This window comes from Cetorhinus maximus, chromosome 22, assembly GCF_964194155.1.
Source record: "Cetorhinus maximus chromosome 22, sCetMax3.hap1.1, whole genome shotgun sequence".
NCBI classification, from domain to species: Eukaryota; Metazoa; Chordata; class Chondrichthyes; order Lamniformes; family Cetorhinidae; genus Cetorhinus; species Cetorhinus maximus.
Window position 1 is genome coordinate 55,455,939 of NC_135900.1, and position 15,560 is coordinate 55,471,498.

General features: G+C 46.2%; 1 protein-coding gene across 2 annotated transcripts in view; it reads left to right on the forward strand.

Moving 5' to 3' along the window:
- The first annotated feature begins 5,613 nt into the window (after window positions 1–5,613).
- The window catches only part of sult4a1 (sulfotransferase family 4A, member 1), a 62,875-nt gene continuing 52,928 nt past the window's right edge, over window positions 5,614–15,560 (forward strand). Inside the window, exon 1 of one of the 2 annotated variants that reach the window (XM_078568357.1) lies at window positions 5,614–5,924. In XM_078568357.1, the coding sequence (XP_078424483.1) occupies window positions 5,756–5,924 (169 nt within the window). In that variant the 5' untranslated portion in view covers window positions 5,614–5,755. The remainder of the gene's footprint in view (window positions 5,925–15,560) is intronic. The other variant, XR_013580233.1, reaches the window with a different exon arrangement.

Sequence of the window (15,560 nt, forward strand, 5' to 3'; positions counted from 1 at the left end):
GCTCTCCCATCACCGATGGATTCTACTACAGGATACCGGGGGAATGTCCTGGAGAGAATCAACTGCCACTATGGTTCCATGGTTGAGAAATTGTTGGACATTTTCTTTCCAGCGTTGACAAATGGCATTGCCATCCTTAAGAAGAGAGGCACCATCCTGTGAGCAAAAGGGACCATTTGACTGTAGATGGCTCTGGTGGCCTCAAAAAAGCTTTGCATGTCACAATGATCAGCATATTGTTGGATCTCCTGGGCTTTCTCTTCCCACCATGTGTCTTTTATCTTCTGGATTTGACTTTGGGTGCAGCCCTGAGCAGTTGGAATGCTGTCTTCTTGACTTGCGACCTTGGGTTGCTCTGCCAGGCAACAAAGTCTGCTTGTTTCTTTTTCCAGGAAGTCACATATTTCAGCATTGTTTTTGTCGAACCAGTGGTGTCGTGGTGTTCGAACTCAATGTTCTGGAAACAGGAGTCTAGTACAGCCTCCTTTCTTTGCTCTCACTGTTCTGAAATTGAGTTGGACGTGTGAAGATTTTCCAGACTGGCTGTGAGCTGCGCTTGGAATTCCACTTTTCAGCCGGACTGTCTTAGGGCTGAAGCATTGATCTTCTTCCTCTTGGACTTTTGGTCCTTGTGATGTCTTGGTGCTAGGTGGAATCTCATCACCGATCAAACAAGTCAATTATCTGTCCAGCAGGCATCAATCCCTTGCATGGGGATTGTATCAAGTGTCACTTCGAACTTTGACTGGAACAACAGCATAATCCAGGAGGTGCCAGTTCTTTGATCTAGGATGCCTCCATATGGTTTTGTATTTGTCCTTCTGGTGGAAGAGGGTGGTTGTTATAATGAGGCCATGCTGAGCACACTGTCAGCTGGAGGACACCATTTGCACTGGCATTTCCCACGCTGTTTTCCCAATGGATGTCTCCAGACATTGGAGTCACAGGCAACCCTGGCACTGAAGTCCCCCAGAAGGATGATCTTTCAGGATGGCAGTGAGGACTTCATCAGGGTCGGAGTAGAACTTTTCCTTAACATCTTCAACGGAGTCAAGGGTTGGGGAATAAGTGCTGATGACGGTGGCATATTGATTACCGCTGACCTGTGGGTGAAGTGTCTTGAGTCTCTCATTTATACAATTAGGGAGTTCTGACAGTGCATCCAAGATCCTATTCTGATGGTAAAATGGATTCCATGGACAGAAGGGTTGCTGTCAGTCTTTCCTTTCCTTTCCACTAGAAGGTGTATCCCCTTCCTTGTTCCTTTAGTTGCCCCTCCCCAGGAAGGCAGGTCTCACTGAGGGTGGCGACGTCAATTTGGATTCTTGAGTGTTTGCATGATATGACTCTACTTCTTCTTTCTGGACAGTCACGCTTCAGATTAGCCATGAGTGTTCTAATATTCCAAGTTGCAAAATTTAAAGTTTTCTTTCTTTTACCATGAAGATGGTGATCCTGCAGGGTGAGGCTCCCAGACAGGAGAAAGTGAGACAGCCTAGAGCATTTTTAATGTTTCCTTTTCCTTTTTCTAGTCCCTTCCCCATCTGAGGTGGGCAGAGGGTATCCTGAAGAGGACTGCTCAGTCACAGATGCTGCTGCCTGTCATGAAACTATGTCATGTATATAATGTTATTGGATTTTTTTTTTTTAAATAGAGGTTTAGTCTGTGGGTGTGTCTTAACTGGATAAAAACTAGCTAGTCTGGGTGCTTTGATATGTACCAGTTTTGAGATGTAAGAGAGGTAGAGTGCATTTGCATTTTTTTTTAATAGAGCACTCAAGAAGGGGAGAGAATTCCAGCACCTATCTAGCAGAGACCAAGCAATGTTTATATTACTAATACAATTGGAACTATGAAAGGGGTTTTATTGTTAGAAGAGGTGGAATTCAAAGGGGCTGGTGATAAAATGAGAATTTACATTCAATGAGTTATGTTGGGTATAACAGACAGCAGTTTTGTGTGTGCAGGGCAGAGGCAATGTAAGATCAAAGTAGCTGTAAGTCTACAACTGTCTCCATAGAAACCAAAGTGAGAGGAACCTCATTTTGAATTTGTAAGGTGAAAAGGCTTTGCCTGGTGCCTGGTTAAGTCTATGGGTTGCTGTTGCCTTAATGGAGATTAGTTTGGGAATTTGTTAAAAGTTATGATAATAATAATTTGTAGCCATGTGTATATATTTAACTTATGTAAATTAATAAATATCTCATGTATTTTGGTATAAAACCTCTCAAGAACTGATGGTCTGATTCCTGAATTTAGAGCTGCAGCTCAAACATACAAAAATAAAATATAGGTGATGACAGTTGTTTAAAGTTTCCCTCTGGGATTTTTAAATAACTCAGCTTTACCAGCTGCTGGGTCATAACACTGCCCAAAGACACCTCTGTCCCAACATAGGTGTCCTATGACCTTCATGCAGCTCTCTCCTGTGTGCAGTTTCTTGACTAGTAACTCCCAGGTTCACAGCCCTGTAGCAGTTGCTAATTCTCCATCACCCCAAAATTTGGCAAATGGGCCCTGTTAGAAGACTGTGTGTGAATTTGTTTAATGTGAGAACCTTGGAGCGCTGTCACTGTCTGCACAATTCTGATGGGTTGGATGTCAGATTTCAGTAACCTGTTAAGCCAAGAGGACTGGGACCACCTTGCCCGCTTCTTCTGCCTTCACAGCTAATGAGATGCACAATCTTCCTTCGCCTATTCTGCTATTGAGGGTCTTTTGGACCACACTTTGTCTGGCACTGTAAGATCTGCAGGTGGGGAGTGCCAAACCAAGTAATCAGATAATTCTAGTAGCTTTAATATGTTATCCAAGATATCTAATCAAGAAATGCGGGAAACAGCTTATATTTTAGAAGTAGCTGTGTTAACTAAAATTTAGTTGTCAGAAGTCAATAAGGATATTTCCTTCTCAAAGTGTGGAACTCTAAGTAATTGGGGTCTTTAATAGATGGGTATTTTCTGCATAGTATAGAACTTTCATGAGATTAGCTAAAGAGCATTGATTGTCTCTCTAGAAAAGCAATTTGTAAACACGCCAATGTATAAACAGTCCCTGGAAACATCAAGGTTACTTGGTTCAGGCTGCTATGTTGACATTCCTAAGCTGGTAGGATGGTATCTTGTGCACCCACTTATCTATGCAAATGTTTAGAAAGGACCAGAATATCACCCTCAACATAATATAAACTAAAAGGCTGACCTTGAACAGGAGGGATGGTAACCATCTTGACAGTTTGGATCAAAAACAGAATTACCTGGAAAAACTCAGCAGGTCTGGCAGCATTGGTGGAGAAGAAAAGAGTCGACGTTTCGAGTCCACATGACCCTTCAACAGAACTGAGTATACTTAGGAGAGGGGTGAAATATAAGCTGGTTTAAGGTGGGGGGCGGGGGGAGAGAAGTTGAGGGTGGGGTGGTTGTAGGGACAAGCAAGCAGTGATAGGAGCAGATAATCAAAAGATGTCACAGACAAAAGGATCAAAGAGGTGTTGAAGGTGGTGATATTATCTAAGAAAAGTGCTAATTAAGAATGGATGGCAGGACACTCAAGGTACAGCTCTAGTGGGGGTGGGGTGGAAAGACTGACAAGGTATTAGTTGTAGATTTAAAAATAATGAAAATAGGTGGGAAAAGAAAAATCTATATAAATTATTGAAAAAAACAAAAGGGAGGGGGGAGAATTGGGGTGGGGATGGGGGGAGGGAGTTTAAGATCTAAAGTTGTTGAATTCAATATTCAGCCCGGAAGGCTGTAAAGTGCCTAGTCGGAAGATGAGGTGCTGTTCCTCCAGTTTGCGTTGGCCTTCACTGGAACAATGCAGCAAGCCAAGGACAGACATGTGGGCAAGAGAGCAGGGTGTTTGGATACCTGTTCTGTATCCATTGGTCAGACGGGTTTAAATAAATGACTGACAATGGATAAGCTACCAGCCCCCAGAGAAAGGGTACATTAACAAGTGCTCAGGCACAAGGGCTGGGTCCTGGTGAGGTGGCAGTGCTCATCAGGCAGGCGCCTTCCTCAGATGGAAGAGGAAGAAGAGGGGCAGATGGAAGACCGAGGGCAAAGTTCCCTGACACTTCAACTAGAGAGCAGAATGCTGTGATCACAAGTACTGAGATCAACACACACTGTGTGCCAACCATCTGTTCATCCTCTGGGATCGGTAAACTGCTCTCAACTGTCATGGGTCATATACTTTTTCTGTCTAATTAGTTGATGCATCTTATCTAAACTGTTGCTTCTTAATAAACTACCTCAAAATTACTTATGAATAGTCAAATGCCTATCTTAGGTATCTGTGGTCATGAATCCAAAAATCTTACACACCATCCCCCCAACCTTGTCAGCATGGGTGTCCCTACCAGGAGTAAAGATGCATTGCTCAAGTGTCAAGTGGAGCACACAAGCCTCTCCACCATGTCAAGCTGGTGATCCACGGGTGGGGGGGTGGGGGTGGACAGCGGGTACAGAAACAGAACGGTCTGAGGGTGTACTTAAACAGATCTTTGAAGGTGAGAGGCAAGTTAAGAAGGTTGCTAAAAATATATATGGGATCCTTGGCTTTATGAACAGAAGCAGCAATTACAAAAGCAAGGAAAATATGCTAAACCATTATACATCACTGATTAGGCCTCAGCTAGAGTATTTTATCCAATTCAGGGAATCTCATTTTTGGAAGGACGTCAAGGCCTTGAGGAGGGTGCAGAAGAGGTTTGCTAGAAGGGTACCAGAAATGATAGAATTCAGTTATGTGGAGAGAATGGAGAAACTGGTGTTCTCCCTAAAGCAGAGAAGATTAGGGGGAGATTTGGTAGAGATGTTCAAAATGATGAATGATTTTGAGGGAGTATATAGGGAAGCATTGTTTCCCATGGCAGAAGTGTTGGTAACCAAAGGAATCAGATTTTATGTAATTGGCAAAAGAAGCAGAGGGTACATGAGTGTGTAGTTATGATCTAGAATGCACTGTCTGAAAGTAGATTCAAAGGTCACTTTCAACAGGGAATTTGATAAATACTTGAAAAGGGGAAAAATGCAGAGCTGTGGGGAAAGTGCAGGGGAGTGGAACGGATTGGATAGCTCTTTCAAAGAGCTGACACAGGAAGTATGGGCCGAATGGCCTCCTACTGTGCTGTATGATTTGATAAGTTTCCAGTCAATGTGAAGTAGGTATTAATAATACGATCCCAGTACTCAGATGCATCTTGAACGCATTTGGTTGCGAATACTTATCCTAAAGCTGGACATATTATAGCTTTTTAGGAGCCAGAGAGAAACTTTCCTCACCAGGTTGGGTGGAATAAGTGAGAAGGGGCACATTCACACGGTCTATGGAAAGACTGGTGTAATAGGTAACTCAGGCATTTTAAGTTGTCTTGACCATATATTTCAAATACCAAGATATAATGATCGTTCCACCTTTCAAGCAGAAGTTAGTGAATCATTGATTTAAAGTCAGCCACAGGAAGGCTATTTACGGCAGGTTGTTTACAGGGAAAACCCCCGCGGGATGCGGGGAAGTTTTATTTGTCGGCGGAGTGTGGCTGGGGGCTGGGGTGTGCGCCTTTAAGCTGCCAGGAGGATGCTGGAGCCGGAGCCGGTGCTGATGCTGATGCTGAGCGAGGAGTCGGCTGGCAGCAGCTGAGCGGGCGCACGGAGCAGGGCGGGTCGGCAGACAGGGCGAGCTGCTGTTTGGTCAGGCCGCTTCCCACCCCCTCGGCCAGCCTTGGAGCCCGAGCCCGAGCCCCGGAGGATGGCGGAGAGTGAGGTAGAAACCCCCAGCACCCCGGGAGAGTTCGACAGCAAATACTTCGAGTACAATGGAGTCCGGCTGCCTCCCTTCTGCAGGGGGAAGATGGAGGAGATCGCCAACTTCCCGGTCAGGGAGAGCGACATCTGGATCGTCACTTACCCCAAATCCGGTAGGAATTCTCACCCCAGCCCACACCGGCTCCGGCTCGATCGAAGCCGGGGGTCCCTGCGGCCAGGGCGGGCGAGGGGATGGGATGGGGGGGCGGCCAGGATTTGGGTCCTGCAGTCGGCATATTGACCCTGTCCATTGTATCAACTCGCTCCACAACTCAGAGTCTCACAGTAAACAAGCTGCAGCGATACATAGTGTTAACAACAGCCCGGCTCCCAGGATAGATCACCCCTCCCTCATACTTCACCCCCAAGATACACACACCCCACTTCCCCATACATCACCCACCACCCCCACCCTCCTCCAGGATACAACCCCCCCTCCCCATACATCACCCACCACCCCCACCCTCCTCCAGGATACAACCCCCCCTCCCCATACATCACCCACCACCCCCACCCTCCTCCAGGATACAACCCCCACTTCCCCATATATCACCCACCACCCCCACCCTCCAGGATACAACCCCCCCTCCCCATACACCACCCACCACCCCCACCCTCCTCCAGGATACAACCCCGCCCCCCCTCCCCATACATCACCCACCACCCCCACCCTCCTCCAGGATACAACCCCCCTCCCCCCCCCCCCCCCCCCCATACATGACCCACCACCCCCACCCTCCTCCTCCTCCTCCAGGATACAACCCCCCCTCCCCATACATCACCCACCACCCCCACCCTCCTCCAGGATACAACCCCCCCTCCCCATACATCACCCACCACCCCCACCCTCCTCCAGGATACAACCCCCCCTCCCCATACATCACCCACCACCCCCATCCTCCTCCAGGATACAACCCCCCCTCCCCATACATCACCCACCACCCCCACCCTCCTCCTCCTCCAGGATACAACCCCCCCCATACATCACCCACCACCCCCCCCCCTCCTCCAGGATACAACCCCCCCCCCCATACATCATCCACCACCACCACCCTCCTCCAGGATACAAACCCCACCACCATACATCACCCACTTCCCCCTCCCCAGGATTCCCTACATCACCCAGGATACAACCCCCTCCCCCATTCCACCCTCCAGGATACAACCCGCTCCCCCCCCATACATCACCCACTCCCCCCTCCCCAGGATTTCCCTACACATCACCAGACCCCAGGATACAAGCCCCCTCCCCTGTACATCACCCATCCCACCCTCCAGGATACAACTCCTCTCCCATACATTACCCACTCCACTCCCACACCCCCAAGATATAATCCCCTTCCCCATACATCACCCACTCCACACCCCTATCCCCCAAGATACACCCCTCTTCCCCCAGGATACACACTCCCTTCCCCGTACATCACCCCCTCCACCCCCCTCAGGATACAACCCCCTGCCCCATACACCACCCACTCTACCACTCCCAACCCAACCCAACCCCCAGGATACACCCCTCTCCCCCCAGGATACATGACCCCTTCCCCATACATCACCCACTCCACCGTCCCCCTCCCCCATATATCACTTACCCTGTCCCCAGGATACATGCCTCTCCCCTCAAGATATGTCACCCCCCCCCCCCACCCCGATACAACTCCTCCTCTTCCTCCCCCCGCAGAATACACCCCAAAGTATACATCCTTTCTCACCAGGATACATCACCTCCCTCTGCCCCCATAGGATACATTACCCTCTTCCCCCACCACTCTCAGGAAACATCACCCACTGCCCAGCCCCACAGGATTCATCTGCTCTCTCCCTTTTCACAGGATACATCATCCCTCACCCCATCCACCAGGATATATCATGCCCCAGAAGACATCACCACTCATCCCCAAAACTACATGTCTCCTCATCCCCATTGCACAAGATGCATGGTTAGGGTAGTATGTATGTACTTCAATTAGCAGGGGAAGATTAGTGGTGCCTCAGGAATCTGCAGTGGGGCCTGAGCTTTTCACCACATTTATCAATGACTTGGATTAATGAAGAAAGAGTCTTGTATTCAAGTTTGCTGCGAACACTGTTAGGCAGTAGAATGAGTGGTGTAGAATGGAACAAAATGTTGCAAAGGGGTATTAATAGATTAACTAAATGGGCAAAACTGTGGAAGATGAAATTCAGTGCTGGGAACTGTGTGTCATCCCAGTTTAATCTGAAGAAAGATATGTTAGTTTTTTCTGAATGATAAGCTGGGAACTGTGGAGGAGTCAGATTTAGGACTCCCTGTACAGATATCACTAAAAACTCGTGAACAGGTACCAGAATAATTAAGAAGGTTAATGGATGTTAGCCTTTATTTTGATGGGCAGGAATACAAAAAGGTAGAAGATAGGCCACAGCAGTTGCACCCTATCTGGAGTACTGCGTTCACCTCAGGACACACCACCTCAGGAAAGATAAAGTGGCTGTACAGATTCACCAGAATGATACGGTTTGAAAAAGGATTAAATTATCGGGACAGGTTGCATAGACCTTGCATTCCCTGCAGTATTGAAGATTAAGGGGTGATCTAATCGAGGTGTTTAAGACAATTAAAGGATTTGACAGGTGGATTGAGGAACTATTTTCTCTGTTGGGGGAGACCAGAACAAGGTGGCATAACCTTAAAATTCAAGCTAGGCTATTCAAAAAGTACTTTGTCTCACAAAGGATAGTATAAATCTGGAACTGGCTTCCCCAAAAAGCTGTTGAGGCCAGTTTCAGTGAAAATGTCAAAACCGATACCTTTTTTTATTCAATCATGGGATGTGGGCATCGCTGGCTAGGCCAGCATTTATTGCCCATCCCTATTTGTCCTTGAGAAGATGGCGGTGAGCTGCCTTCTTGAACCGCTGCGGTCCATGTGGTGTAGGTTCACCCACAGTGCTGTTAGGGAGAGAGTTCCAGGTTTTTGACCCAGCGACAATGAAGGAGCGGAAATATATTTCCAAGTCAGGATGGTGAGTGGCTTGGAGGGGAACTTGCAGGTGGTGGTGTTCTCATTTATCTGCTGCTCTTGTCCTTCTAGATGGTAGTGGTCATGGGTTTGGAAGGTGCTGTCTAAGGAGGCTTGGTGAGTTTCTGCAGTGCATCATATAGATGGTACACACTGCAGCCACTGTGTGTCGATGGTGGAGGGAGTGAATATCTGTGGATGGGGTGCTAATCAAGTGGGCTGCTTTGTACTGGATGGTGTCAAGTTTCTTGAGGGTTGTTGGAGCTGCATTCATGCAGGCAAGTGGAGAGTATTCCATCACACTCCTGACTTTTGCCTTGTAGATGGTGGACTGGCTTTGGGGGAGTCAGGAGGTGAGTTAGTCACTGCAGGATTCCTAGCCTCTGACCTGCCCTTGTAGCCACAGTATTTATATGGCTAGTCCAGTTCAGTTTCTAGTCAATGGTAACCCCCAGGATGTTGATAGTGGGGGATTCAGCAATGGTAATGCCATTGAATGTCAAGGGGTGATAGTTAGATTGTCTCTTGTTGGAGATGGTCATTGCTTGGCACTTGTGTGGCACGATCGTTACTTCCAACTTGTCAGCCCAAGCCTGGATATTGTCCAGGTTTTGCTGCATATGGACTTGGACTGCTTTAGTATCTGAGCAGTCACAAATGATGCTGAACATTGTGCAATCAGCAAACATCCCCACTTCTGATCTTATGGATGGAAGGAAGGTCATTGATGAAGCAGCTGAAGATGCTTGGGCCTAGGACACTACCCTGAGGAACTCCTGCAGTGATGTCCTGGAGCTGAGATGATTGACCTCCGACAACCACAACCATCTTCCCTTGTGCGAGGTATGACTCCAACCAGTGGAGAGTTTTCCACCTGATTCCCACTGGCTCAAGTTTTGCTAGGGCTCCTTGATGCCAGAATTTGTCAAATGCTGCCTTGATGCCTAGGGCAGGCACTCTCACCTCTGTAGTTCTGCTCTTTTTGTCCATGTTTGCACCAAGGCTGTAATGAGGTCAGGAGCTGAGTGGCCCTGGCGGAACCCAAACTGAGCGTCCATGGGCAGGTTATTGCTAAGCAAGTGCCGCTCGATAGCACTGTTATCTGATGATCGAGAATAGACTGATGGGGCAGTGATTGGCCAGGTTGGATTTGTCCTGCTTTTGATTTACAGGACATACCTGGGCAATTTTCCACTTTGCTGGGCAGATGAGAGTGCTGTAGCTATACTGTAACAGCTTAGCTAGAGGCGCGGCAAGTTCACGAGCTTAAGTCTTCAGTACTATTGCCAGAATATTGTCAGGGCCCATAGCCTTTGCAATATCCAGAGCCTTCAGCTGTTTCTTGATATCCTGACAGATTTTTGTTTGGCAAGTTATTAAGGGTTAGAGAACCAAGGTGGGTAAATGGAGTTAAAATATTGTCGCTGTGTCAAAATCCTGGGACTCTCCCTCCCTAATAGCACTGTGGGTGTACCTCCACCACAGGGACTGCAGTGGTTCAAGAAGACAACTCACCACCACCACCTTCTCAAGAGCAATTAGTGACAGACAGTAAATGCTGGCCTAGCCAGTGATTCCCACATCCCGTAAATGAATAAAAAAAAATGTTCTAATTTGAAAGGCGGAACAGGCTTGACGGGCTGAATGGTCTACTGCTGTTCCTATGATCCATGCCATTTTGTGCCTAGTATCCCTCCCCCACCTCTCTAGGATATGTTGTGCAAAGGTCACTTCCACCGGACACCAGATGCTGTCTTCCCCTCCCCACATACATACCCCCAAGTTCGTCTAAGTTGGTTAAACATGGTGAACTACAGAATATATTGGAAAGGATCTGCCTGGTAATATTCGGGAGATGGCAGAAATTGAGAGGAGTGATAGACTGGTGGCTGATAGGCTTTGAAAAATGTAATCTTAAAATCAGGACTGAACAGGCATTAATGCTGAGCTACCGGCTACTCATTACAGTACTTGATCACGATGCATAGGCCGGGTATTAGGAGAGGTCCAGCAGGCAGCATCTTTATATACTGATCTCTTTTCCCATAGCTTTGGTATGCATATCATATGACACATTCATTGGATTGGTGGTGGTGGTGGAATGGGACCACAGCAGGTGTTACATCTGACAATCTGTCCCAGACAAGTACAAAGCCAGTCCAAAATATAACGTCAAAGGCAATATCAAATGTGCTAGTCTGAAACCAGTACCTATTCGGATGTAGACTAATGTTTTACTAACCCACCATTGTTCCATTTAAACCTGGAGGCCGGTTTACACAACTTCCATCTAATGGAAGCAGACACTCGAGGAGAGAGAGAGAGAGAGAGAGAGAGAGAAAGAGACTCAAGCTAGAGATGTTCTCTCTCCAACTTGTTTAGTTTTTAAATTTAAAACATCCCCTCAGCAGATCGGCCACCATTGCAGTGGGAAATCCCTCTAAAGGGGCCCAGTGGCCACAGCTGAGACCAGGCACGCAGGGAGGTCTGCAAAGCCTGCCTAGAGTTGTGATCCTGTGATCTCCCGCTTGGAATGTATCTCCTGGCTTGTTCCCTGACTCATAGAGCTTATATAGAGTTTCTGCAGCTGCAATGCCTTGTAAGCATTGGAAATGTTTCCTGAGCGCAGCACAGTAAAAACGTGGAAACATTGATTTTTAATTGCTTTGCTCTTATTTGCTGTTATCCTGTTGTGAATTTGTTATCTGCAGAGTCGTAAGACATACCGCGCACATCACTGCACCAAAATTTGGGCAGATCTGAGTTATATTGTAACTTGTGGAACAGTTTTGAAACCCCCACCACTGGAAGAAATCACAGATCTGACCCAAGGGATAATGCTGCAGTTCATTTCAATGTAGAAATGGTAGTATAACAGCAGTCTCAGACATCTTTTCCATTTGAAGGCAGGAAAAAGATGGCATTATACGAGTACAGTTCTGAATTTAAGGATGTCCCATCTAATTACAAAAATGCTCTATGGTGTATTTGCACTCTGTAAGCAAACGCTGGGCCAATTACCCAGAGTTCACTTAAAGGCCGGTTTGCATTGACACCTCCAAAACTTGGGGCAGGACTTTTAGCTCCCTATGGGCATAAGCATGGAGGCAGGTGGGCAAGCGTGAAAATTAGTGCCTCTGCCAGAGTCCTGCCCCTGGGGCATTTTCCTGGAGACAGGATTGGAAACGGCAAGTCTGGCCACTTAATGATTTTTGAAGGCCAATTAAGGCCTATGTCAAAGGCTGACTGGAATTCAGCCTACAGGCTCCCTGAGGAGTCGGGGAACAAGCCAGGAGGCAAATTCCAAGTGGGAGATCACGGGATCACAACTCTAGGCAGGCTTTGCAGACCTCCCCGCGTGCCTGGCCTCAGCTGTGGCCACTGGGCCCCTTTAGAGGGATTTCCCACTACAATGGTGGCTTACCTGCTGAGGGGATTTTTTAAATTTAAAAAATAAATGAGTTGGAGAGAGGACACTTCTATCTTGAATCTTTCTCTCTCTCTCTGTCCTCGAGTGCCTCCAGTTTTTAGAGCTCACCCACCAGCCTGAATTGGATGGTGAGCCAACCCTCTGAACGCTAACTGGCCAATTCAGAAATAATCTCTGCTGGGTGACTGTTTCCCACACCGTGTGGCTTCTGATTGCTATTTGACCTTGAAATTGGGGTCCTGAAGCCTGTAGGGGACATCCTGCCCCTGTTCTGATTTGATAGCATAACATGACATGTATATAAAACAGTCTGGTTACTTCTGTAGAAGCGAAAAATATTTTTATAATTTTCATCCTAGGAGGGACAACCGGTTGGGAATAGATTAAATCTTATTTGTATTCTTCTTCTCTTTGTGTGCTCACCCCTAATTGCCCATGAACTGAGTGGTTTGCTAGGCCATTTCAGTGGGCAGTTAAGAGTCAACCACAATGCTGTGCTTCTGGAGTCACATGTAGGCCAGGCCAGGTAAGGATAGCAGACTCCCTTCCCTAAGGACATTAGTGAACCAGATGGGCTTTTACAACAATCAATGATAGTTTCAGTAATGGTAACCATGAAACTAGCTTTATATTCCAGATTTATTAATTGATTTCAACCAGCTGCTGTGGTGAAATTTGAACCCGTGTCCCAGAGCATTAGCTTGGGTTTCTGGATTACTGGTCCAGTGACGTTATCACTATGCCACCATCTCCCCTAAAGTTGTTCGGTTTGAGTCTGAAACCAGGGGTTCCATAGTCAGGCTGTGTGATCTATTTAATCTTCCATTGACCTTGTTTCCACATTATCTTCAGTTCCACTGGAGCCAGGAACAGCTTCACTGTGACATTGAAAATTTCATGTGAATGCACTCTGAATGTTAATATCCTTTATTCCATCTGCCTATGTTGGTTGAATTTAATTTATATTTTGTTTGTTATGCAAGGTTCTTTGTTTTGAAAATGGTACCTTGAAGTGAAATGCCTGAGGAACTGAATGACCATCAGTATCTACAGTCATTCTGTCATTTGCCTTTCTGCCTGGCTGCAAATTGGTAACATCTTCAAGCTAGTTTTTCCCAGTAATGGTCTTTGCAGGTTTTATCATAACACCACCATTTCTCTGTAACTTGGCCTTTAAAATAGCAGCCTTGAGAATCTTTCAAGATATTGTGGTTTTGGTTGAATTATCAAGTTACCTTTGCATTAACTTGCAATTATTGACAAGAGAATTGGTGAGGATCAATTTTCTTGTTAGTCTAAACTTTCAGGGCACTGAGATTTTAGATGTACATCACTCTACATCCTGGCATTTGGAACAGATTCCTATTATTGCTTACATGTAAAGTAGCAACATCATATTCTGTTGTCTCTTGTTAACTCGCCATGTTTAGGATGAACATTCCATTAAATAACCTGGATTCCACTTTCTAGCATTTTTTACGCTATTCCTATTTACAATGATGTCTTCCCCTTGCAATTCAGATTTTCTCTAGATAAATCTGTGCTATTTTCTATTAGTTATTATTTTTTGCTTGGTCAAGTTCCCATGTGTTCTTTCTGCATTTAATAAGACCCTGTCAGAAATACTTATCACATTAGCCATGTGCAAATGGCCTCAGACCCCTATACCAGAAGTGGAAGTATAGTAGCTCACCATGAGGCTAGTTTCTGCAAAGTAAGCAATTTATTTAACAGGAGCTTATTTGTAAACTATGCCCCATGAATGTTCCTCCAAGCCTAACTAGACCCGACTGTTGGGGAAACCGTATCGTTTCTTTCATGCTCTGTATGGTTACTTCATTGGTTTGCATATTAAAAGCACAAGTAAATCTGGACTTCCTCTTCATTAATGATACAGCCATGAGAATCAGGACTGGCATGATGTGAGTCTGCATCAGTGCACGTAATAATATAATTCCATTCAAAATGGCATTTTCAATATTATATGCAGGAAGTTATTATTAACAATGTGAGATTTAAACTGAAGATGTTCGAAGATGAAGTGACCATAATATGATAGAATTTACCCTGCAATTTGAGAGGAAAAAGCTGGAATCAGATGTAATGGTATTACAGTTGAATAAAGGCAACTACAGGGGCATGAGGGAGGAGCTGGCCAGAATTGACAGGGAGATGAGCCTAGCAGGAAAGACAATGGAACAGCAATGGCAGGAGTTTCTGGGAGTAATTTGGGAGACACAGCAAAACTTCATCCCTAGGAAAAAGAAGCATACTAAAGGGAGGACGAGGCAACCATGGCTGACAAGGGAAGTCAGGGACAGCATAAAAGCTAAAGGGAAAGCATACAATGCGGCGAAGAGCAGTGGGAAACCAGGGGATTGGGAAGCCTACAAAGACCAGCAGAGGACAACTAAAGAAGAAATAAGGAGGGAGAAGATTAAGTATGAGGGTAAACTAGCCAGTAATATAAAAGAAGATTGCAAGAGTTTTTTTAGATATATAAAGGGTAAGAGATAGGCAAAAGTGGACATTGGGACGCTGGAAAATGATGCTGGAGAAGTAGTAGTGGAGAACAAAGAAATGGCGGAGGAACCGAATAGGTACTTTGCATCAGTCTCCACAGTGGAAGACACGAGTGACATCCCCAAAGTTCAAGAGAGTCAGGGGACAGAGGTGAGTATGGTGGCCATTACCAAGGAGAAGGTGCTAGGAAAACTGAAAGGTCTGAAGGTGGATAAATCACCTGGACCAGATGGATTACACCCCAGAGTTCTGAAGGAGATGGCTGAAGAGATAGTGGAGGCGTTAGTGGCGATCTTTCAGGAATCACTGGAGTCAGGGAGTGTCCCAGAGGACTGGAAAATCGCTAATGTAACCCCCCTGTTTAAGAAGGGAGTGAGGCAAAAGACGGGAAATTACAGGCCGATTAGCCTGACCTCGGTCGTTGGTAAGATTTTAGAGTCCATTATTAAGGATGAGATTTCAGAATACTTGGAAGTGCATGGTAAAATAGGGCAAAGTCAGCATGGTTTTATCAAGGGGAGGTCATGCCTGACATATCTGTTAGAATTCTTTGGGGAGGTAACGAGTAGGTTAGTCAAAGGAGAGCCAATGGATGTTATCTACTTGGACTTCCAGAAGGCCTTTGACAAGGTGCCACACAGGAGGCTGCTCAGTAAGATAAGAGCCCATGGTGTTAGAGGCAAAGTACTAGCATGGATAGAAGATTGGCTGTCTGGCAGGAGGCAGAGAGTGGGGATAAGGGGATCCTTCTCAGGATGGCGGCCGGTGACTAGTGGAGTTCCGCAGGCGTCAGTG